The sequence below is a fragment of the Hyperolius riggenbachi genome, chromosome 7 (assembly GCF_040937935.1).
Source record: "Hyperolius riggenbachi isolate aHypRig1 chromosome 7, aHypRig1.pri, whole genome shotgun sequence".
Lineage (NCBI taxonomy): Eukaryota > Metazoa > Chordata > Amphibia > Anura > Hyperoliidae > Hyperolius > Hyperolius riggenbachi.
This window is the reverse complement of record NC_090652.1, coordinates 127,652,450-127,678,882: the sequence shown is the minus strand read 5'-3', so window position 1 is coordinate 127,678,882 and position 26,433 is coordinate 127,652,450. Positions and strand designations below refer to the sequence as shown.

The following is a 26,433-nucleotide window of genomic DNA, read 5'->3' as shown; positions in this document are numbered from 1 at the left end:
CCTAACCCTGCTCTCTCATAGAACCCTCCCCCTCTGATGCCTAACCTTAAAACCCCCTTTCCTGATACCTAACCCTAAAACCCCCTTCCTGATGGTCCTTTTACACTAAATCAGTTGGTATGCGTTTTTTTTTTACTTTTCCATAGCAGTGCATTATGAAAAACCTTTCAGTTAAAACGCGTATGCTGTGAACTGTGCCATAGAAAAACATTGGCATTACTTTGAAAACCAGTTGTCCTTTCAGTTATAACTAAGAGCAACTGATTAAAGTGGATCAGAGGTAAACTTTAACTCTGCATAATTGTGTTCCTTTCATATAGTTAATAGAGCATTCCTCAAGCCAAATACTTTTTTGTTTTAATACTCTAATTGCCTATAAACTAAACAAGCCTTGCCCACAGCTTTTCAGAGTGCATTGGCATTTTCAGACAGTAGCAAGGGCGTATGGGTAGTGATTTCATCCGGTTAATTCAAATCACGTGGGGGGGGGGGGGTTAATCTTACCCATCAGTCCTCTTCTTAGGTCCGTCCCTCGGCGCCTCCCACGATGCGGTCCAAGCGGCGGTCACGTGATTACAAACACTTCCTCCTTCCGGGTTGAAGGTGGAAGTGTTTGTAGTCATGTGAGGCACATGGACCGTATTGTGGGAGGCGCCGAGGGATGGACCTAAGAAGTCGACTGATGGGTAAGATTAACCCCCCTTCCCCGCCCACCCCACAGAGGTGATTTGAATTAACCGGATGAAATCCGAATAACACCTATTCAGATTTCATCCGAATTCGAAGTTGAGCATCACTACTTATGGGAGCTCAGTCTGGGCAGGAGAAGAGGGAGGTGTTACTAGCCAGAGATTTCAGAGGAAGGAGGAGGGGTAATTACCGTATATACTCGCAAGCAAGCCGAATTTTTGACCCACAAAAAGTGGGTCAAAAGTTGGGGGGTCGGCTTGCTTGCGAGTGATGTGCCTGAGGGTCGTCCTTCACTCTCCCACCCGCTCCCCCCGCGGCCGCTGCTATTACCTTAGCTCCGCGGCTTCCTATTCCCCTGTCCTGCTCTTCATTCACAGCAGCTCGCCCCACGGTGGCTGCTGCGTGATGACGGAGGAAGTGCAGAGAGAGGTTCCCATAGTAACCAGGAAGCCGCTCTCTGCCACTTTCTCCGTCATCACGCAGCAGCCACTGTGGGGCGAGCTGCTGTGAATGAAGAGCAGGACAAGGGAATAGGAAGCCGCGGAGCTAAGGTAATAGCAGCGGCCGCGGGGGGAGCGGGTGGGAGAGGGCGGGGGGGGGGGGTGCTAAACTCTCTAACCAGGGCACTTTACAAGCTATCCTGGGCACGATACTAGCTATCCTGGGCACGATACAAGCTATCCTGGGCACTATACTAGCTATCCTGGGCACTATACCTGCTATCCTGGGCACTATACCTGCTATCCTGGGCACTATACTAGCTATCCTGGTCACTATACCAGCTATCCTGGGCACTATACTAGCTATCCTGGGCACTATACTAGCTATCCTGGGCACTATACCTGCTATCCTGGGCACTATACTAGCTATCCTGGTCACTATACCAGCTATCCTGGGCACTATACTAGCTATCCTGGGCACTATACCTGCTATCCTGGGCACTATACTAGCTATCCTGGGCACTATACCTGCTATCCTGGTCACTATACTAGCTATCCTGGGCACTATACCAGCTATCCTGGTCACTATACTAGCTATCCTGGTCACTATACTAGCTATCCTGGGCACTATACTAGCTATCCTGGGCACTATACCTGCTATCCTGGTCACTATACCAGCTATCCTGGGCACTATACCAGCTATCCTGGGCACTATACCAGCTATCCTGGGCACTATACCAGCTATCCTAGGCACTATACTAGCTATCCTAGGCACTATACTAGCTATCCTGGGCACGATACTAGCTATACTGAGGCACTACCTTCCCATACTGGGCACTATACTAGCTATACTGGGACACACTGGGGGGGGGATCATGCGGCCAGCATTCCTACCCCCGGCTTATATGAGGGTCAATCATTTTTTCCTGGTTTTTCAGGCAAAAGTTGGGGGGTCGGCTAATATGCGGGTCGGCTTGCTTGCGAGTATATACGGTAGGTTTTCATAGGCTGAGGGCTGGAGATGCAGATAAGCTTGCCTGTGTGTAATGTTTACAAACAGAACATGGCCGCTGTCATTGTATCACAGGAAGAAATAATCATATTCTGTTGAAGCTGTTTGCAGCTAGATTTGCTGTGTAAGCTATCTAAACTTTAGATAAGATATATAGACAAGTTACTTGTTATAGTTAGTTTTTCATCTCGGATCTGCTTTAAGTGTAAAAGGACCCTAAGACCCAACGAATAAGCAATTGACAATCCTTCTGGCATGAACATTTATCCATACAGATTCCACAATGTCACAGTCAGAAACCAAATGGTCGATTGTACAGCCAAATCGCTAGATGTATGGCCACCCTAAGACTGCCGTAAAGTAAATTATATTTTACAATGAGATGCAAGTGTGATTTTGCTAATGGTTTTGTTTTCTCTGATTTATTTAAATATCTATTTATTTTCAGCCATGTCTTCCTTCATAACTGTAAACACGGAAGATTTAAAAAACATAAAGAGCCCGGGCCATATGCAATTTTTCTTTTGCTCCTGAGTTTTCTCCTAGGAGATACTTTTTTTTATCTTCTATTTAGAATAACTTTTCAGCACTCTGCAATTGAAAAAGTACCAAAAAGTAGGTGAAAAGTACTGTCAAAATTATTCTGAGCATTTTCTTGCTTGCTGGTGATTTTAACCTTCCTGGCGGTAAGCCCGAGCTGAGCTCGGGCTATGCCGCGCAGGAAGATATCTCAGCCCCTGGTGGAGCGATTTGCTCCATTTAAAATGCTGTACGCGCAGCTAGCACTTTGCTAGCCGCGCGTACAGCTTGATCGCCGCTGCTCTGCGGCGATCGCCCGTACGCAGCGGCGCAAGAGGCCCCCCCCCCGCCAGAGCCCTGCGCTGCCCGGACCAATGAGTTCCGGGCAGCGCTATGGGCTGGATCGGAGGTGTCTGACGTCAGGACGTCCATGACGTCATTCCGATCGTCGCCATGGCGACAGGAGAAGCCAAACAGGGGAGCGCGTTATATACGCGTTCCCCTGTTTGCTATTGATGCCGGCGACGATCGCACTAGAGGGACACATGCGCCCTCTAGTGGTGTTTCATGTAGCTACCACTCTGGTAGCTTTACATGAAACACAAAAAAAAAATTAAAAAAAAAAGGATTTTTGCCATTTTGGCAAAAAAAATTAACCGCCAGGAGGGTTAAAAAAAGCAATTTATTGCAAAGTTTGAAAATATCACTTAGGAGAAAATTCGGGAGAAAAGTGAATTGTATATGGTTCCCCTTCTCCCGTTTCTTTGGTCTAACCTAAAGACACTGTGGTCCATATTCAATTTATTTTTTCTCCTGAGTTTTTTCTCCTAGGTGATATTTTTAAACTTGTCAAAAAGCCTTTTACGCCACAAGCAAGCAAGAAAATGCTCAAAATAATTTTTAATAGTACTTTTTTTTCACCTACTTTTGGGGACTTTTTAGTAGAAAAGTTCTGGAAAGTTATTTTAAATAGATGAAAAATTAGCTCCTAAGAGAAAACTCAGCTGAAAAGGAGAATTGCATATGGCACTGTAACGCTCCAAATGTACCACCCAATCATGGCTAGCATCCATCCACGTTTCTGTTATCTTTACAATATCATAGTCTTTATCTCTCATCACCAACTCGGGTTCATCCATTTTCTTTGAAATGCTTCATATTACATGGCAGAAGTAAAATTGGCCAATCAAGATTGGACGTGTGTACATTCATTTTCAATGATTGGCCATTCATTGACCCAATTTTACCACCTCTATGTAGTATGAGGGTTTACCTACACAATATGCTCATAGTTTTCAATATCTATTAACCACCTACTACATGGAGGTGGTGAACTCGGTCAGTGATTGGCCAGTCAGAAGTGTGTACTTGGCTTAACTGCTTTGTTCAGGTAATCTTGTTATAAAATGATATGCAAATAATAATCCTAACATTTGTATAGCGCTTTTCTCTAGTTGGACTCAAAGCACTCAAGAGCTGCAGCCACCTATGGTGCACTGCAGTGTTAGGGAGTCTTGCCCAAGGTCTTCTTACTGAATGGGTACTGACCCTAGCCAGGATTCAAACCCTGGTCTCCCACTTCAAAGGCAGAGCTTTTAACCAGTACACTATCCAGCCAAAAAGCTTTCTTTCTATGCCCTAACATATAATGGGGCTGTAATCAGCACTATAATTCTGCTGCTAATATCAAAGGAACACTTTCCACCAGGCAGTGGTTCCAACGCCAGCAGGCATGTGCAGATAAAATATATGCATTCTCATAGTGCATTAACTGCAGTCCTACAGGAAGAAACTTAAGTGACCTCTCCCAGTACAAAGTTAGAGAGAAGAGAAAAAAAGTTAAATCAATTAATTATCACTAAATATCACGTGCCATCTGTCAGAATATTAATGGTAGAGAAAAGCAATGGGGAAACTGGCTACTGAGTGTACACAAAGAGACTATGTAAATACAGAAATATATATTGCAAAAAACATTGAAATACATTTCTATGTAGCAACTGATGCACATATTGAAATCATTTAAAATCACCTCACATCAGTATGATGATGAAACCATATAGCCATCCCCAAAAAACTGGCTAATCATCATGACGCTGAATTGAATTTCAGAAAATGTCTAAAGCCTTGTACACATGCTAGATCAGGGTTGAGCAAACTTTTTGACTTGAGGGCTACATGGGGTTCTCAAGTTTACCCGGGGGGCCGGACCAGTAAAGGAGTATGGCGCGCAAAGCGTGCAGTGGTAAAATTGGGTGTGACATGACTGGATGTTGGCGGAGCTAACTGTAATGTAACAGTGTAATGCAAAGACAGTTGGCCCAAGTTTTCTCCCAAAACACAGGCAAAGGAACACTAAAGTAAATTAGCCAACATCCCCCGCCCCACCCACAATCAGCAAATTACAGCAGCCGGATTTGTTTGGCATCAAACAACAAAGGCCCAGGGACAGCAGGCATGACCCCCTCAGACAGCAAGAAACATAATGCATCAGCGTTTCACCAGAAAATATAACGGTGCAGTGTTTCCCCAGAAAATACATGAAATGCGTCAGCGTCTCACCAGAAAATGCACGTCATGCGGCAGCATTTCAACAGAAGATACATAGAATGCTGTAGCGTTTAACCAGAAAATGTCCGTAATGTGGCAGAGTTTTACTAGAAAATACATGTAATGTGGCAGCGTTTCCCTGAAAATATAAATAATGTGGCAGTTTCACCAAAATACACACGTTTTCCCCTTAAAAAAATACATTAGGCAGTGTTCCTCTTATGTCACATCCTCCCTCCCCCCCTCCCTTCCTTTTAGTGCCCCCTAATAGCCCTGGTGCTAGTGGTGCATCTGTAAAGAAAAAACGTTTACTCACCTGGCAGAAGACTTCTCACTAGGCCTCCAGCGTAACTCACCGATCATCATCGGTGCAGCAAGTCCGGTTGCAAAACTCCTGCACTGACAGGAAGAGCAGGACTATGGGAAAATTGCGCCCACAGCTCTGCACTGGAGACAAAAATAGACTCACACAGGCTGGAGGTAAGCTGCGGGCTGCAGCCCGTAAACTGGCACAGCATTTTTTGGCCACCGTGAGGCGGTTCACCTCCTGGGGTTTTGTGTGACATTATGTCCATTTTTTTTTTCTCCCATTTTTTGTTTTGTTCCAATACACACAAAGGAATAAACATGTCTATAGCAAAACGTGTTACTGCAATACTTTTCTGTGAGAAATATTTGATTTTCTGGAAAAAATTCTGGGGTGCCAACAATTTTGGCCATGACTGTATACAAAAACTATTGCAACCTAGATGTGCAATCTATCTGTGATGCCCTGGCACCTCTCCTCACATCATCTTTCACTTCCCTGGACTTGGTTGCTGTGTATTACCACAGCTCAATCTCAGTAGACCTGGATACATTCACCCCTTTTACCAATGTCCACCCTCATCAGCCTCGTTTCTAGGGGTGTGCGAGGCGTGGGACCGCCCTGAGCGCTGTGAGGGAGGTGGGCGCAGTCATTGCCAAATTTCAAATAAGTTTTCCGAGGTTGTGGGCGTGGCCTAGGGTGACAGACAATGGTGCAATACGGGCGGCTGGGTAGCACTTACAGAGAACATGCTGAAGGACAGAGCTATTCCTGATGCCAGCAGTGGTGCCCCCAGGTCATTCTAGCCTCTCTCCCCCAGGCAGACTTCTCCAAAATCACAGAACTGCACAGTGTAACTCCTATGCTGTGCAGCTGTCACTAGATAGCAGGGCCAGCGCTACCATAGAGGCAAAAGGGGCAATTGTCGCAGGGTCCCAAAACCTATTGGGGCCCCCAAGGTGTCTCCCCACCGACTTAACTCTGTTCCCCTGCCACATCTTTGAAAGAGAATCTTACCTGTCCCGGTGGGCACCACAGAGGAGCATGGCCATCGGAACAGGCGAGTTGCTACTACTGTCAAAGACATTGCAGGGACCCTGGGAAGAACAGTTAAGTTGGGGGGGGGTGAGTGGGAAGGGGGCGCAGCTGGCTCAGGGACCCTGTGGAGAAATATGGCTGCAACAAAGGGTCTCTAATGCTGCTCTATAGTCGGGGTAAGGGGGTGTCTGTCAGGGGGCCCCTGGGTTAATTTTGCCTTGGGGCCCCATTGTTACTAGGAAGACACAGGAGAGGGGAGGAAGGGTCGGCACTACAGCTGAATCTTCATAGAGTGTGAGGGACCAGCAGGGTCACGGCAGGGCTGACCTGTGGTCCAGCCTCCGTAGAAGTGCATAGCGTGAAACGTCTGTCACGCTAAAGCTGTGCCCAGCACCCACCACCATCTCACAGCTTCCACTTCATTGTATGTGTACCTCTTCTTATTTGCACGTGATGTGATGTGATTCCACCTGTGGATTAAAGTACAGTTTTCAGCAGTGCCGACTTTACACTCTTTGTATACCCCATTGTTACTAGAACCGGCCCTGCTAGAGAGCAATCTGCCTGGGCCGCTATTAGCAGCGGCAGCCATGTTTTTGTAGCCTGGCTTTGTATCCATTGTCAATAGCAGGGAGACCACAGCCTCCTTGCACTGACAGCCTCCATCACACAGTCATTTGACTTGCCTCCCCCTCTGGTGGGCTTTCTGAATCTGCAGCAGCCAGCATGTGTCCCCTTCAGCTGGAAGAGAGACCTGTGTGCCGCCAGCCTTCAGTGTACACACACAGCAGCAGCCAACAAGCCTCCATTATCCTGTCTGAGTAAAGCCTCATCTACACGGTACAATTTTCCGTCAGATTGGATCTATTAGACAGATCAATTAGATAATTTCAAAACGGTCCAATTGGATTGTGTTACATTTTGCTTTGATAAGTACCAAAAATCTATTGCAAAATCTATAGCAAAATTGCTCTGAAACAATTTGGACGTCTACACACGATGCAATTTCTTTTTAGAACTATCTAATAGATCCATCTATTTGATGGAAAATTGTACCGTGTAGATGAGGCTTAAGTGTGCTGAGGGGGGAGAAGTCTGAAGGAATGTGTGTCTTTCTGTATTGTTTAAGTGCGTATGTAAGTGTGTGTTATTAATTTAATATGTTATAGTGTCCAGTGATGTGCTCTCGAGTTGTTACAAGTGGCCAAGCACTCAAATTCGTGATTTAAATGAGGCTTAATTGCCTCAGGTGTGCGGCTGGATCTGAATGGGTTATTTCCGATAAGTCCGTCGTATAGCGTGCACTCCAAACAGCTTGCACGCGTTGCAAGCCTCACTACATGCACTTCCTCCAAACTGGAAGTCCTGACTACCTATACTCGGGCGTAGTATGGGATCGCGAGTCCAGGGGGGGGGGGGTGATTTTGACGCCCTCGCCCTAGGTGCACTTTAGCCTAGAAACTGCCCTGACCCTCATCCTGACAGTCACCAACCCCGGCTGACCAAAGCTACTTAAGTATTGAAAAGGTGTTCTAAAGTAGCTTAACGGCATTGGAGAAAAAGCAACACTAACAAGCACTTTACAGCTTTTTTTTTATATAAATGTCATAAACAACTTTAGAAATCCACTCTTTTCTACACAACCGTGTTAAGCTGAAGAATTTGCAACATACTTCACTGATAAAATTGACAAAATCCGAAGTTTTTTTTTCTATGCAGCTCTCATATTCCATCTACACCCTCTTCTCAACTGCTCTCTATCTGCCTTGTTTCCACTCTCTGAACATTCTCTCTCTAATCTCCAAATTCTATCTAACCTCCTGTTCTTTGGATCCCATTACCTCCCATCTCATTCTTCAGCTGTCCTCAACCTTCATCCCTGTACTAAAATCACTCTTCCCGTTTTCACTCAAAAATGCTGCCGCCTTGTGTCACTTCTTCACTTTGCATACAAATTACTTGCACCATCCATGCTGAATTAAGCCAACTCCCTGCTTTATCAGTTCCAGTCGGCCTTTTTCTCTAACCACTCCACAGAAACCGCTTTTACCAAAGTGGCCAATGATCTTCTTACAGCTAAATCCAAAGTACACTGTTCCATACTCATCCTTCTTGATCTGTCCTCTGCGTTTGCTATTTTTGACCACTCCTTTGGGCCCATTTCCACTACATTTGGAATCTGCAGCATTTTCCGGCATACCATGTGCACGGGAAACACTGTCTATTCCTGTAATGGCTTTCCATACAGATCACACTGCGGTGCGAATCTGGGTGGCATGCTACAGATTTCTGCAGTACGCACTGAAATACCTATAGCCCTCCATGACACGGCTAAACGATACAGGCTTCGCAGCAGTACGGGAGCAGCGGCCTCCTATCTCTCTTGAAGGTCTTTAACAGTCCCTTTCTCAGATCAGATCTCTCCACATCCTTTGTCTGTGGGGGTACCTCGAGACTTTGTCCTTGGCCGCTCCTCTTTTCCATCTACATGCACAATCTTGGCCACATAATTAATTCATTTGATTCTCTCTACTGCTTGTATGCAGACCATGCACAACTGAGTACACCTCTCAGCCCCTGACTCCCGTCTTACACATGTTCCTGAGTTCTTATCTCTATATCCTCATTCCTGAGCTGCAAAAAATGGAACTCGTCATTTTTACACCGTCTCTGTCCACTTCTCTGCCTGATGTAATAATAAAGGTTGGGGCTCACAGACGCTGTTTCAGCCACACTGCAATCTCTGGTGAATCTATCGGGTTACCAAGATCTGCATGTAGTGGGCATCTTAAAGGGAACCAGAGATGAATATGGAACAATATTTTATACATACCTGGGGCTTCCTCCAGCCCATCCGCCTAGATTCCCCCCCCCCCCCCCCACGCCACCAACCTCCGCTGCCCGCAGCTATGAGAAGCGGGTCCCTTCACTGACATCATCAGAGCCAGGTAGTGTGAACCCATAGCGCAATGGGTTAGGTTGTGTGAATCCATAGCGCAATGTATGACTGATATTTGCATATGGTTGATGTACATGAAATGAACAGGCTTCTGAACCTTATTCTAAATGGTGGTCAGACAATATATGGCCATTGTTATAGCCACAATATGGAGTAAATTGATTAGTAAAATAAATGGTTAAACTGTCTTTCTGAGGTGCCTCAATGTGAGAGCTAATGGGCACTGCTAGGGGAATAAAATGTTATGTCAAGCTATGTGTGCTGTTGCCCTTTTCATGAATAAATTGTTGATTATTTGTATTACATGCAGCAAACCCATGCTTCCTTTGTTTATTAATCACTGATCAATTGCAGGTTGCTTGTATCCCAATTGGGAAATTAAGTCAGACAACTTATCTATGTGACAACTGTGGCTGCCCGAATATTTTCATTTGCCCTGCTGATCATGTTTTAATACTTTTATTCATAGACCCTGAACAAGTATGCAAATCAGGTGTTCTGGCTGAAGTCTGATTGGATTAGCCACAATGCTTGATACAGGTGTGTGATTTGTGACACCACTGATACTAAAAACATAGCAGGAATGCCAACTGAATACTTTAAAAGGAAAAAAATATGGCAGCCTCCATATTCCCCTTACTTATGGTTCCTTTTAAGAAGATGTTTATGAAAATAGAGAACAGCCGGAGAGTTGGATGATGAGATGAGTACATCCATAGATGTGAACATCTTGATGCTCTATATGAGGAAGCAGAGCGTCCCCTGACATATGCAGATAGGGAAGGACTTGACTATTGACGCCACAACTCCATTTAACTCAAAATGAAAATGTATTGTTTGCCAATCTTTTAAAATTCCAAGCTCAATTCCTTGCTATGATTTTCTTTCTGAATGCCTCATTGGGTGTGCAGAGGATGGTGGATGTTGTGATGGAAGTACCAGACAGAGGACAGTGGTGCTATGCCAGCAATGACCTAAGTGTCATCAGTTAAACTCTCATAGAGTGGTAACTGTACATTGTAACCACTGAAGAAGGACCTAAGACCTGTGTGTCCGAAACACGTCAGCTGCTGTCTGTCTGTTGAATGTGCTTCATAAAAGTTCCTGGATCTTACTTTGCAATGGTGTGCTGCAGGCTTCTTTGCTGAATCTCCACTGAAGAAGAACTGCCACACTTGTAGCTTGTTTTTATGCTATTAGAACAAACACATTATGGATTTGCAGGCTCTTTAGCAGGTAATTTTTTTTCTAAACCACACCAGCCATTTATGGGAACCTCCACTAACAGGCAGTTACCTCACCACGTGTCATGTTAACCCCAGAGTGTCCAATTACTTAAAAAAATATATCCTATAGGGAACTATACTAGGTCTATCCTGCAGTGGCTACATCTGATTGGTGTCTCATCAAAATTGGTCACAGAAGGCAATGTTATTCTTTCCTGGAAAAATTACAAGTACTCTGCTACTTTGCGTTACTGCTTGTCAATAGTTGCTTTTTTGCCACTGGTCATGTGATATAACCAATAGTACAACCCAGTGATGGGCGCACTAAGAAGTTGAGGTACTAAGCAGGAGAGATTGACCCAAGTTACAAAAGCAGGTATTCACATTACACCTAATTTTGAACAATACTTCATACTACATAATGAAGACTCACTAGCAGATGATTTGCAGGCTGTAATGGTGTGACTGTTCTCTGGTATGCTGTTGACCCCTGCACTGGCAGAAGGCATGGGCTCACCCTGGACGTGCAGTCTAAGGCCCAATCACCCTGGCTGTGCAGTCTAAGGCCCAATCAACTTTTCCTCATGGGTTTTCTGTAAGGAGATATTTTCATCTTACTTAAACTTTTCAGAACTTATCAATTGAAAAAGTAGGTTAAAAAGAAATATTAAACTTATCTGGAGTATTTTCTTGTAAGGAGATAGCTTTAAGGAGAACCCGAACCAAAGCTCAGGTTTACAAACTCTTACTTACCTAAGGAATGGTGAGCCTCTGGATCCTATAGAGACTTCCCTCAACGGGAACCTGCTGATCGGGGCCAGAGGATGCTGTGTGAAGCCACATTAGGATCCATAGGCTACCCTCTTCTTAGGTAAGTACCCAAGTTTTGTAGCCAAGTTTCAGCTAGGATAAACTTTAAGTTAAGGTATTTTATTGGTAAGGTTTGAAAATACCTTCTTGGAGAAAACCCAGAAGAAAAATTATATGGACCTTAGTGGCTACAGCTCTTCACCAGACCAACCCACAATGGGCAGGGCTCTGCTGACCAAGAAGTGCTTAAATGTGTTCTGAGTCTCTGAGTTTCACAGCAGTTGTGGGAACTCAGTGCAAATGAGGTCAGTTTAGAGACATCAATCCCAGTAACAATACTACTGAAGGTATAAGATGTTTCACCAGAACCTGTGGCTCATCAGCAGAAACAGAATTATGAGCCCAAATCCAGGGAGCAACCTTACTTCCTCAGTCCTGATGCCCTGAGTCATCACAGTATACATGTAAATTTACTCAGCAGTCAGCAACAAACCAGTTCAGTCCAGTGGACCAAAAGGAGATTCAAAGATGTTTTTGCCAGGGTACTGTGAGGAAAACTCAACAAAAGCGCTGCGTAATATGTTGGCGCTTTATAAATACAATAAATAAATAAATAAAAACAATCGATATTCACCACCAACACACCTAAAACAGCTTTCTAGTGCTCAAACTTAGCTTAGTCAACTTCCGAGGCAATTTTCAAATCGTGCAGTGCAAGTGCTAAATTGACAACTGCAAGTGTTAAACTAACAATTGAATCAGATGGTAAATGGTGTGTGATCCCAAGCAACAAGAAACTTGAATGCTGTGTGTTTACATCTGCAATAAAATCAGCCCAACTTTGTTTTTATTGACACTTTTTTTTACACTTAGAGCAAGCATGTAAGGAGACCCCTGTACACATTAACTGGAGCAGGGAAGCTTACTTGACCAAATTTAGGTTGGATTGCAACATGTACCCTCACTTTTATAACTGGGCACCCCACAGAGCTTCTACCTCATCACATCAGCAGGAGGTGAAGTGTGCTGAATGAAGGAATGGCTATGTCACCCTTCGACTTCAGGTATATAAGTTACAGGGAATACTCATACACATAATGTGACAATCTTACCTTCCAGCGGATCCGTGCTGCTGGCGAAGCTTCCACGCTGGTATCCTCTGGCGGCATCCCCGGCTCCCCTGTAGCGGTGGATTGAAGCGTACGCATGCACAGTGCATCCAAACGGACGCGCACGAGACCTGAAGGGTCTTATAGGTTAAGGAGGCGGGTATGAGCAACATCAGCGGTGATGTCATTAGATGACATCACCATGCAGGAGGTGCTACCCATTTTGGGAGTGGTTTTTGGGATGTCTATTTGTGTATTTAAGGCCAGAGCTCTCATCGCTCACCAGCCTTGATACTAATCAGTTCGCTGGTTCTTGGCCTAGTTAGTGAGTTTTGAGAGCTACATTTATATATTGTGCTTCTGCACGATATATATGTACTCTAGTCAGTCAGTATATACAGTACAGACAAAAAGTTTGGACACACCTTCTCATTCAAAGAGTTTTCTTTATTTTCATGACTATGAACATTGTGGATTCACACTGAAGGCATCCAAACTATGAATTAACACATGTGGAAGTATAGTACATAACCAAAAAGTGTGAAACAACTGAAAATATTTCATATTCTAGGTTCTTCAAAGTAGCCACCTTTTGCTTTGATTACTGCTTTGCACACTTTTGGCATTCTCTTGATGAGCTTCAAGAGGTAGTCACCTGAAATGGTTTTCACTTCACAGGTGTGCCCTGTCAGGTTTAATAAGTGGGATTTCTTGCCTTGTAAATGGGGTTGGGACCATCAGTTGCATTGTGGAGAAGTCAGGTGGATACACAGCTGATAGTCTTACTGAATAGACTGTTAGAATTTGTATTATGGCACGAAAAAAGCAGCTAATTAAAGAAAAACGAGTGGCCATTATTACTTTAACCACTTCACAACTGAGGGATTTTACCCCTTCAGCATCCAAGCAATTTTCACCTTTCAGCTCTCCTTCCATTAATTTGCAAATAACTCTATCTCTACTTATCACAATGAAATGTGTTAAAAGTGGTTTTTTTATCACTAATTAGGCTTTCTTTGGGTGGTACATTATGCCAAGAATTATTTTACTCTAAGGGTTTTTTAATGGGAAAATAAGAAAAAAATTGGAAAAAAATCCTTATTTTTCAGTTTCTGGCCATTACAATTTTTAAATAATGCATGTTACCGTAATTAAAATCCACGTAATTAATTTGCCCATTTGTACCAGTTATTCCACCATTTAAATGATGTCCCTATCATAATGTCTGGCGCCAATATTTTATTAGGAAACAAAGAGGCTTTTTTTAGTTTTGTGTCCATCACTAATGAAAAGCCCATAATTTATAAACACACAGTATTATACCCTCGTGACATACATATTAAAAAAAGTTCAGTCCCTAAGAAAACTATGCATTTTTTATAATTGTAAATTTATTTTATTTTATTTTTTTTACAAAAAAAATAAATGTTGGTAACTATTAGGGAGTGAGGGAGGTAAGGGGTTAATTTAAAATGTAAAAACAGGTCTTTGCATTTTAAAAAAATGCTTTTAGATGTAGTTTTACTGTTTTGGCCACAAGATGGCCTCAGTCTTTTTTTTTTTATGCGTCCTGTAAGCGAAATAAGTATGCTTACAGAAAGTGTACTGAGCATGGGAAACTTATTTATTAGAATGATTGTGCAGCTTCTCATAGAAGGCACCGATCATTGCTACGGGGACTTAGATCAATGAATAGGAATGGCTTTCCCATTCATAGATCTCCGGGCAGGCAGATGGCAACGTGAACGAGCGCACAAATAAGTGGGAGCGCGTACAGCAGTGGTAGCAGCGGGGGTTCGCATATTTACATTGGTACATTGAAGAAAACGCTGTACACCTTTCTCTTGGTTAGCCTTTATTGGGATCTTCTGCCAACAGCCAGCATACATGACACAAGAAACAAAGATTGCCAAACCTGGGTCCACGGAGGTGCGGAGGTGAGTAGGGGAGAGGTGACCAGGGGTTGGATGGACGGCACTACAGCCGTTTCACGCCGTCTGGCGCTTGCTCACGTGCATACGTCCTGAACGGGGCAGCGCTGAACGGCTTCCTTCATAGGATCTCTAAGCCGCACCCCCAGCGCTGCTCCATTGGTGTAGAGTGTCTGGGAGTGGAGGTCGGGGGTGAGGGGGCGGAGACTCGCCGCTTAGCGGCGAGAAACAAGCGCCTGGCTTGTATTGTGATGCTGATTGAGCGTGTGATCAAGTTTGTATAAACAGTGCATACAAAAACAACTTGTGAGTACATCCTTAGGTGTAACATTATGCTACATGTAACATATTAATAGTGCAACATACAAATGCAAATATTCGTGTTTCATATATTCCAAAAAAGTGCATAAGTGCATTAAACGTGTCTGCTAAAAGCTGACATTTTGGCATAGCTCAATAACATCCTAACGCCCTATGTTATAAAATCTATATTTATTTATTTATTAATAACATATTCTATAAAAGGGATCACCCCACGAGACCTAACCTGGAGGGGCTCCCATTAAAAAGATTGGGGGGTAAAGCTATGAGAAACGAGACCTAATGAGGCGTGTTCGCCTCCAGAATGCATATGCCCGTTCCCCTGTTTTATTTACATTAAATCCGCACCTGCGGAATCCGGGGAGGGCAGTTTCTTTAGGACGATCCACACTATGAACAGGGGCCCATCTACTGTGCCATATATAGTAGGAAGGAGGTGAATGGGGAGAAGCAGGGACAGGGAGCATCCGTATTCTACCATACCAAGAAGGCCAGATAGACCCGGGACAACCGGAGTGACAGAAGCCAGGTAGCAGAGAAAGCCCAGAATCCTCCATTGGGGGTAACACCCACAGACCCCAAACCAGCTTCCAAAAATTGACCCCTTAAAAGCCAGTACCTGTTGGCATCCAGGTCGGGCATCCGCTGCCCAAAAAAAGAACATATAAGGGGCATTGGGAAAGCGCAGGAGCTGCCGAACCAAAAATTGTTCAGACATCCCCGACTGGGTCTATCCTGCATAGTCTTAAACAAGGAATGGGAACTGAACCGGTCCGCCATTGGGATCCCGGCAATGCATACTGCATCTATTTGTCTCCACTCAGGGTCAATTCCATGGGAGCCAGTCCATATGGGACATTGAGACAGGGATGCATACAACCAGGCCCCAGCACAGAGAGAAGAGAGGAAAAGGCAGTGACAGTGAGCCAAAGGTAATGGGGTTTGGGGTTCACCTAGCAAAGTGGGAGAGGGGGAGGTGCAGGCACATAGGTCAGATTGACTTATTCTCAGTTTTCAAGGGTCCAGGAAACATGCCAACTCCAGCCTGTCATTCAGACCTAGTGGCCCCATGGCCTCTGCCCGTAGTATAACTCGTGATTCCCGTCTGGTAAGTTCTCGGTCACGGTCACCACCCCTACGTGATGGGGCAACATGTAAAAGGCCTGCAAATCTCAAACACCTAGCCCTTCCTCCATGCGCCTCCCTCACATGTTCTATCAATCTTGGGCAACCCTTGCCGGACTTAATTGATTTAAAGTGCTCCCCCACCCTTTCCTTCAGGGGGCGAGTAGTTTTGCCCACATAATAGAAAAGGCAGGGACAAAAAATCACATAGGAAACGAACTTGGTTTGACACGTAATGAAGGCTCTCACCTCCCACTGTAGGCCTCCCAATCTGTAGCTGGTACCTTCCCACATGTTCCCACAGTAACTACAATTGCCACATCTATGGTTCCCTTTGGGACGTCTAAACGACAACCAATTATGGATGGGGGGCGAGCGGAATTCGCTCCGAATTAGAGTGTCGCCCAAAGTTGGGGCTCTCCTGAAGGCTACTCTGGGAGGGTTGGGGAAAACCCTCTGGAGGGTAGGGTCTCTCACTACTGTCCCCCAATTTTTCTTAATGATTTTAGTCAGTTCCCTGGACATGGGGGTGTAATCGAAGGTGAAGGTGAAGGTGTCCCTCTCTCTGCTACCAGAGCCTCTAGCAAGGAGCAAGTTCCTATCTGCTCTTCTCGCCCTATCGTGGGCCATGGTGAGGGAGCGCTTGTCGTACTTTCTAGCCTCCAATCGTGCAGTCAGATCCTGTGCCTGTAGTTCAAAGGTATCAAGACTAGAGTTATTCCGTCTTAGACAAAGGTACTGGCCGTATGGCAGGGAGGTTTTTACATGCTTGGGGTGAAAACTGTTTCTGTGCAGCAAAGAATTTACGGCCGTGGCTTTCCTGAACCCCTCACACACCAGGTTCTCTCCATCCGGCCTTATTCTGAGATCTAGAAAACTGATAGACTCCTCGCCCACCTCTGAGGTGAAGCGCATATTGACTCGATTGTCATTGAGATAGCTCATGAAAGCTTCAAACCTCTCCGTGTTTCCCTGCCACACGACCAGCACGTCGTCCACATACCGGGCCCAAACCTTAATGTTGCATTTATATGGGTTCCCGGAGCTCGCCACATGATCCTCCTCCCATGCTCCTAGAAAGAGGCCCGCATAGGTACATGCCACAGAAGTCCCCATGGCTGTCCCGGAGGTCTGGTGGTACCACCTTCCATCGAACAGGAACGCATTGTGCGTTAAAACAAACTTCAAACATTCACAGATGAAGTTTTTGTACCCTTCGTCCTTGTTGGTCCTGTCCAGGAACCTTCGGACTGCTTTTAGTCCCTCCTCGTGGGGTATCCTGCTATACAGGCTCTCCACATCGATTGTGGCCAGTCTATAGCCCGATTTCCACGCGACGCTTTCGACCAAATTGATCGTATCGAGCGTATCGGCCAAGTAGGCCGGGACCCCCACGAGCAAGGGACGCAGCAAATGGTCCAGGAACCTGGACAGACGTTCTGTCAGGGAACCACACCATGAGACGATGGGTCTTCCTGGGGGGCTTTCTGCGGATTTATGCATTTTGGGAAGGTGGTACCACACAGGATACCGGGAGGACATGGGGAGTAGATCAACCGCCAACCTCTGTGACATGTACCCACTCTCAACTCCTCGCCTTAACAAAGTACGGAGAGTTGATTGGTACCGGAGAGTTGATTGGAGGCTTGACCACCCAGCACCCACCGCACCTTCAGGTACCCTGTATCCAATCATATGCTTTTATTGTGCAAGATTTTTGTGCCGCTGTTGCCTATGTGCACACTCACTGTTTACATGGATCAAGATTAAAACACAGCTTGCTTGCAGTGCCGGTCTCTCCTGTCTTTTGATAGATTTTATAACATAGGGCGTTAGGATGTTATTGAGCTATGCCAAAATGTCAGCTTTTAGCAGACACGTTTAATGCACTTATGCACTTTTTTGGAATATATGAAACACGAATATTTGCATTTGTATGTTGCACTATTAATATGTTACATGTAGCATAATGTTACACCTAAGGATGTACGCACAAGTTGTTTTTGTATGCACTGTTTATACAAACTTGATCACACGCTCAATCAGCATCACAATACAAGCCAGGCGCTTGTTTCTCGCCGCTAAGCGGCGAGTCTCCGCCCCCTCACCCCCGACCTCCACTCCCAGACACTCTACACCAATGGGGCAGCGCTGGGGGCGTGGCTTAGAGATCCTATGAAGGAAGCCGTTCAGCACTGCCCCGTTCAGGACGTATGCACGTGAGCAAGCGCCAGACGGCGTGAAACGGCTGTAGTGCCGTCCATCCAACCCCTGGTCACCTCTCCCCTACTCACCTCCGCACCTCCGTGGACCCAGGTTTGGCAATCTTTGTTTCTTGTGTCATGTATGCTGGCTGTTGGCAGAAGATCCCAATAAAGGCTAACCAAGAGAAAGGTGCACAGCGTTTTCTTCAATGTACCAATGTGCTTTAGTTTGTGCTCTGCACTAATCATAGCTTGCTGCACTTCTCTTTGCTGGGACTGTTACTCCATGAACACAGGTGCAATTATATGGGGTGAATTTGCTGCAGATACATAGGAGCTTGCTCTACCCCCCACCTATTCAGTTGAGTGCCAAGTGACTTTCCCTTTTCAAGTGTACGCATATTTACTACCCTGGGCGTTTAAATGAAGTCTGTAGGGGAGTAGATATACTGTACTGAAGCTACTTTAACCTCCTGGGGGATACAATTATATCGCCCAGGAGGTGGCGCAGCACTATTTTTTAAAAAATTTTATTTTTTAAATCATGTAGCGAGCCCAGGGCTCGCTACATGATAGCCGCTGTGCAGCGGCATCCCCCCACCCCCTCCGATCGCCTCCGGCATACAAAGCAAACAGGAAATCCCGTTCAGAACGGGATTTCCTGTTTGGCTTCCCCCGTCGCCATGGCGACGATCGGGATGACGTCATCGACGTCAACGACGTCGTGACGTCAGAGGGAGTCTCGATCCACCCCTCAGCGCTGCCTGGCACTGATTGGCCAGGCTGCGCACGGGGTCTTGGGGGGGGGGGTAGCGGCGTGGCACGGCGGGTAGCGGCGAATCAGCGCGGAGCGGCGGCGATCGGTATATACACGCAGCTAGCAAAGTGCTAGCTGCATGCAACAACAAAAAAATTATGCAAATCGGCCCACCAGGGCCTGAGAAATCCTCTGTGGCGGCTTACCCCGAGCTCAGCTCGGGATTATCCCCCAGAGGGTTAAGAAATGAAGGTCAGTCAGTCCCAAAAATTGGGAAAACTTTGAAAGTGTCCCCAAGTGCAGTCTCAAAATACATCAAACGTTACAAAGAAACTGACTAACATGCGGACCGCCCCAGGAAAGGAAGACCAAGAGTCACCTCTGCTGCAGAGGATAAGTTCATCCGACTCACCAGCCTCAGAAATCACAGGTTAACAGCAGTTCAGATTAGAGACCAGGTCAATGCCACACATAATTCTAGCAGCAGACACATCTCTAGAACAACTGTTAAGAGGAGACTGTGTGAATCAGGCCTTCATGGTAGAATATCTGCTTTGAAACCATTGCTAAGGACAGGCAACAAGCAAAAGAGACTTGTTTGGGCTAAAGAACACAAGGAATAGATATTAGACCAGTCGAAATCTGTGCTTTGATCTGATGAGTCCAAATTTGAGATTTTTGGTTCCAACCACCAGTGGCGTAGCTAAGGAGCTGTGGGCCCAGATGCAAGTTTTACATGGGGGCCCCCAAGCACTGTATACATAATCATTGATACGGCACATCAAAACCTGCCAATGGCAACTACAGTGTCAGAGGTGCAAGAAGGGGATGAGGAACAGTTTGTTAATGATTACCATTATTCAAAGTATCTACAGAAGTGATTATTATGAGCACAGGACCAATAGAGAGCTAATACTGTAGTTGTAGGAGGGCCCTCTGGGCCCCTCTAGCCTAAGGGCCCCAATGCGGTCGCTACCTCTGCACCCCCTATTGCTATGCCCCTGCCAACCACCGTGTCTTTGTGCGACGCAGAAAAGGTGAATGGATGGTCTCTACATGCCACCGTGCCATCTGATACATGTGTGAACGGATGGTCTCTTCTGTACCACTGCCATCTGATACACGTGTTTGACTCGGCCTGTCCCTGACTATTCTTCTGATTATCCTACCAATACGACTGACATCTGATTCACGTGAATGACTTTGCCTGTTTATTGACTACGGTTTTGCCTAGCGACTTGTACCCTGATCTCTCTGACTTCGTGTACCACTACAGCCTGATCCTGACTACACCTTACGCACTACTTGTGAATTGTACTAGTACGCTAACCTCATCATGTATCAGCGTTGATACATATTGAATCTGCAACTGCTCATTACCGGCTCCTATAGCTGAGAAGCTGAGCTGAATGTATTTAGCATCTTGGTAAGCTTCAGTGGTGTAGTGGTTGGGCAGCATGGTAGCATAGTGGTTAGTGCTCTCGCCTTGCAGTGCTGGGTCTCTGGTTTAAATCCCAGCCAGGTCAACATCTGCATGGAGTTTGTATGTTCTACCTGTGTCTGCGTGGGCTTCCTCCAGGCACTCTAGTTTTCTCCCACATCCCAAAAACATACTGATAAGATAATTTGCTTCCTCCTAAGTTGGCCCTAGACTATGATACATACACTACACGATACAGACATATGTATGGCTGAAAGAACTGACAGACTCCGGCACTCCTCATAGAATCTTCTTTTATTGAAGCCACAAAGCACAGGTACAAACGAAAGCCCCTATGTCTACAGCTGTTTCACGTGTAACCACGCCTCTTCAGGACACGTGGGGCAGACATATGACTGAGGTAGGGAATAGATTGTGAGCCCCTTTGAGGGACAGTTAGTGACAAGACACTATACACTCTGTGAAGCTCTGCATAAGATGTGGGCGCTATATAAATACTTAAATAAAAATAAAGCTTCTTAAAGTAACCCTGAATGGAAAAAGGTATCTCTAAGGGGTACTCACATTGGGAGGGGGAAGTCTGTGGATCCTCCAGAGGCTTCCCTCTTCCTCCTCCACTGGGCTGTTCCAGCACTGTCCCCTCCGCAGAACCATAGACAAGGGCTTGTAGCCACATCGGGCTCCGGCAGAAAAATCTGAGCCCAGTTGGCTCTGTGCTATTGCGCATGTGTGAGCCATCTGCACCTGCGCAGTAGTACGGACCTGATCAGGCTCGGCTTTTTCTGCCAAAGCCTGGGCGGGTCCATGTTACTGCCCAGTGCGCCTGCACTTTGGAGGTCCCAGCACTGGAACAGCCTTATGGAGGAGAATGCTGGAAGCCTCTGGAGGACCCAGAGGCTTCCACCTTCCGAGGTAAGTATCTAATTTTGTACTTTCTAAATCAACCACTATGTATCTATTATATTTGCAGATGATATTTCTGATGTTTAAAATATTGTGCTTCTTTGATTCCCAATTGTTTGTACAGTATGCATGGAGATCAACTGTTTTATGGAGAGATATTGAAGTATGGAGGAGGGCTGAATTAATCGCTATCTGAGGAATTTTCAAGTTTTTATGAAAAGGTTAATATTATATAAGGAATGTGTTGTCTTTAGTCCAATGGGCTAGCATTGAGCTCTGAGTTTAGTAAGGGTTTCATATATTTCAGATTATTATTTATTTTTGCTTGTTTTGCAAGTTCTGGACCTTTTTTTTTTAAATATTGCTTTTCTTGAACTTCTATATTTGTTATATAGAAATCATCTGACCAATATTTATTGAATACTACCTCAAATATAACCATATTTTTTTTATTCTAGATGATCAGTTCTCCCAAGAGAATTTCTTTCGCAAGGAGAATAAAAGGAGAAGCACAAGAGTGATTTATCAGATAGTTGATTTTTGCTTTTCGGACTAGCTGACCACACTATTGGGATCATTTTACTGATTCCTGTGTAGGGTGCTCAGAAGCAGCTAGTCCGAGAAGTTCACCTGAGAAATCAATCATATTCTTCTCTGTACATTTTTCTTCCTAGAACCATTCATGACATTAATTAAAAAGTAGCCACAATCGCCCCACATGCATGTGGAGTGACCTTGGCTTTTTTTTGTTTTTTAACAAAGAATGCCTGTGGTGCTTCTGTACCATCAATCTCAAAATCATGATCAAGTGCATTTGTGATCACTGTTGCCCAAATGCTACAAGATCATTTCTGGTTTATTGGGATTATTAGACTTGATCATTGTCTTCTTGTTTCTGCTTTCTGTTTGGAAGCATTACATGAATAGGGATGGCAATGTTTCGGAGAACTCATGGAGAAGCACAGTAGGGTAGCTAAAGATCATGGGGCCCCATAGCAAGTCTTCCATGGGACCCTTAGATATGGGCACTCTTAAGCAATGACACCTGCCCCACCCTATAGATATGAGTTAATTGGGCAATTTACATTCTCATGCAACTAACTCTGCATATAGTTCATGGGAACTGAGACAAAGTCAGAGGGGTGGAGAAACACAAAAAAGATAATGGTGAATACATAAAGTACCACCTGGGCCCGCTATGCTCCAGGGCTCCATGGCTGCTATGACTATTGCGACCATGGAGAAGCATGTGATCAGTTTGATCAGCTGATAGATTTGCAAGGCTCTGATTAGCTGGCTATGATCATGCATTAAACCAGGAAGTCATCGCAGCAAATCCGAACATTACAAATGATCAAACTGATCACATGCTTCTCCATGAGTTCTCCTAAGCATTGTCATCCCTATTCATTATGAATACACACTCATGAGGATTTTTTGCTTCAGAGTCATTGAGCTAGAATAAACATGCAGGTAATATAGCACCAGATCTGACTTACGCTGGGTGACTCAGAAAGTATTAAAAGCATAGAATCAGCATGCCGTTTAGGTACATAGTATTTTTTACATATCAGGAATGGTACATCTGTATATCTACTACTACATGTTACACAGGTATTACACACATGAACAGAGCAACACAGAAGGGAATTAATGTATCATGAATGATTTTTATTAGGAAAGCTATTTCATCGCTACATTATGAAACTTTTTTAGTAAAATTGTTTGATGTTAACGTCCAGATGTTAATGACTTGTAGCAGGAAGCTTCTTTTACTTGGCTGTGGAGGTGATTCAGTGGTAACCCCTGCTCAGGGCATCAGCAATAGCAGAGAATGCTTTCACAAAGGCGGCATGTACATCTGGGTTGAATGCTTCATGCAGCTCATGAGCCAAGTTAACCAGCAGAACGTCAGCAAATAACTGTAATGTAAGAAAACATGTGTTACACCTTTCAGTCAAGCTATTAGGGTAGCACACGACCTGGCCTGTTTAATAAACATGACAAATGTAGTACATGTTGGCTATATTCAATTTCTGTACTTTGCACTATTTATGAAATAGTCCAGCAATAGTGTATGTTGCCTTATGATGACCCTGCCTATAATCAGTGGCGTAGCTAAGGAGCTGTGGGCCCCGATGCAAGTTTTACAATGGGGCCCCCCTAAGTACTCTACACATAACAATTGATACGGTGCACCAAAACCTGCCAATAGCAACGACAGTGTCAGAGGTGCAAGAGGGGAATGGGGAACAGTTTGTTAATGATTACCACTATTCAAAGTATGTATAGAAGTGATTATTATGAGCACAGGACCAATAGGGAGCTTTAACTGTAGTTGAGGGAGGGCCCTTCTGGCCCAAGGGCCCCGATGCAGTCGCTACCTCTGCACCCCCTATTGCTACGCCCCTGCCTATAATTATAAACATATGTGCATTTAATTTGCATTCTGGATGACTCTGCTTCCGTTAGTTAAATAATATAATATATACATATATCATTATAAAACATACCCTAAAGTTAGCTGGATCTACATGAAGTGTCTCTGAGTGGTGCTGGCTCAGCTTGGCATAGTGTCCTTTGAGGTTGTCCAGGTGAGCCAAGCCTTCTCCAACTGAGGCGAGCACCGTCTGGCCATGGGCTAGCACCTTGGTGTTGTGGCAGATGGCATCAGGAGAGCCGATGTTTCCAAAACCACTGAAATACCTCCGGGTCCATGGGTAACAAATGAGAAGCCTGATGAGATAAAGGGAACAAATATTTCAGTGAATACACTTTTTTTTAAAAAAAAAATTGATGTATTAGAAAGCCCTAAATAAAATGTATTAATCATAAAAATTCTCCATCATGCCTATTTTATATCAGACATGGTATAAACACAAGATAAACTATTATCATTAAACTAAACACATTGTGTGTATACAAATGTGTTATTTTAATGTATTGACTTCCTGCTAAATACCTGGCAAGAGCTTCTCCTCCGAAAACAGAATGGTTTATCTTGTTCCAGGCACCATGGATTGCTTTTATTTCTGCATCTGTGAAATGGACCATGATGGCTGCTGTGGATGTTCTCAATGACCTTCTGAATAAAGTACCTGGTGCTTTACCTCTCCAGGTCCCAGGCTTTATAAATACCACACATGGTCCTCCCTTCTCCTGCAGTGGTTATCTATTGGCTGCAGCATACCCTCTTATCACAACATTCTCCTCCTCTGTTCCCTCATCTAGCTCTTTGCAACACAGATTAACTGTATCATCAAAGTTTTTTACTGTGTAGAATTCGACAACTTCATGCACAATTTAATGGAGTCTATTATTAGTAATCAGTTAAAACATTTGCAGAGGTAATGTAATTGAAACATTAATAACTTTAGTACAGTAGAGTCTTAGTTATCCTGCACAGACAGGGCCGGATAAGTGTGCTTTCTGGCTGTTTGAGACTCAATAATTGTTATAAATAGGCCTAGTTAATACAGTACTATACCCCACTCTCTCTATACCTGTATATATACCATGAACACTATTAAATACAGGTATTGCAAGAGCATAGCAGAGCCCACAAACAGCCTAAGAAGTTGGTCTTCAGCACTGTGAGTAGTGCCAGCGATTTGTGCTGGTTGGTTAAGATTGCTGGTTAGCTGACTTTTGGATAACCAGGACTGTATTAAAATAAAAGTTCTTAAAAGAGAGGTTCTCATTTGTATACAATTTCTGATCATTAAGCTCTTCAACTGAAAAGTGTATCTTCATATGTAATATTTTATCATTTCCAAGAGAGTGTTGCACCTTTTATTCATATTTGTTTGTGATGGTGAGAGACACTTTAGTCTTTATTAATGGTGAAGATGCGATATAACCAGAAGATAATTAAAGGGGCATAGCACATTTCAATCAACAACCGATATTTAAAGGGACTCCGAGCACCTCTTATGGGTATGCCTTTACTTTCCAACAAAGTCGTGCTATGACACCTCTGGAGGAGTCTCTTGCAATGGCCATGCGTGTCACTTCCTCTTCCTGCTTCATTCAGTGATGCACTTCTCTAACAGAGAAGATAGGGGTGACCCGGAAGTTATAACATAGCGAAGATGGCAGCTGCAATTTTTAAATTGAAATCGAATGAAAACTATTTGTTGTAGACTGGCGATTCAGGCATCAAATTAAAGAGCTGATCACAAGCTACAGAAAGGTATGCATCTTTAAGTACTTTGCAGTACTGGTCAGAGTCTCTTTAAAGGCATACCCATGAGAGGTGCTCAGATTCCCTTCAATATCAAATGAGCTTGTGTTTATTACAATTTTTTTTTGTCTTTTATGACACACCGCATACTGTGCAAATCCATTGTTGTACAATATCAGATGGCATATACAGGGTGGGTCATTTATATGGATACACCTTATCTATGGATACACCAAATAAACCACACCATACCATCATTTTTTTGTTCCAACAGTCTTGGAGGGATCTATCCAATGTGGGTTAGTGTCAGACCAATAGCGATGATTTTGTTTGTTAACTTCACCATTCACATAAAATGGAGTATCCATATAAATGGCCATATTAAGGTGTATCCATATAAATGGCCCACCCTGTATACTAGTTGCTGCACCAAGTGCAGTATATCTATGTCCCTCAGGACTTCATCTAAAGTCCCAGGGACAAAGATATTCATCCACTGCTGCTGCGTGCTCCACACGCATTCTTGCCACTGCCCATTAGTGGGAACTTAGTTCCCACCGACTACTTCCTCTTAGCGTACTAACAGTACACTCAGGAAGATAATGCTTAGGGACATCTTGTGGCCAAATAGAAAAATTACATCTACATTTTTTTTTTAAACAAAAAGACCTACACATATTATTGAAATTAACCCCTTACCTCCCACAGTCTCCCACAGTTACCCAAATAAAACTTTTGCATAAAAAAAACAGAAAAAATGACAATAAAAAAATACATAAATAGTTACCGTAGAGACTGAACTTTTTAATACGTATATTACTGTTATTTTTCAAAATATATAATTGGTGTCGAAAAAAAAACAAGATATAGATCATTTTGTTGTGATAAGTAGTGATTAAGTTATTGGC

At 44.2% G+C, this 26,433-nt stretch overlaps 1 protein-coding gene across 1 annotated transcript; it reads right to left on the bottom strand.

Moving 5' to 3' along the window:
- Positions 1 to 22,992: 22,992 nt before the first annotated feature.
- Positions 22,993 to 24,478, bottom strand: LOC137525664 (hemoglobin subunit beta-2-like). Its single transcript, XM_068246822.1, has 3 exons — positions 24,305 to 24,478; positions 23,856 to 24,078; positions 22,993 to 23,264 (listed from the first exon to the last, which is right to left on the bottom strand). Exons 1-3 carry the CDS (start codon positions 24,394 to 24,396, stop codon positions 23,136 to 23,138), a joined length of 444 nt encoding a protein of 147 aa, XP_068102923.1. The 5' UTR covers positions 24,397 to 24,478; the 3' UTR covers positions 22,993 to 23,135.
- Between the last annotated feature and the right edge of the window lie 1,955 nt (positions 24,479 to 26,433).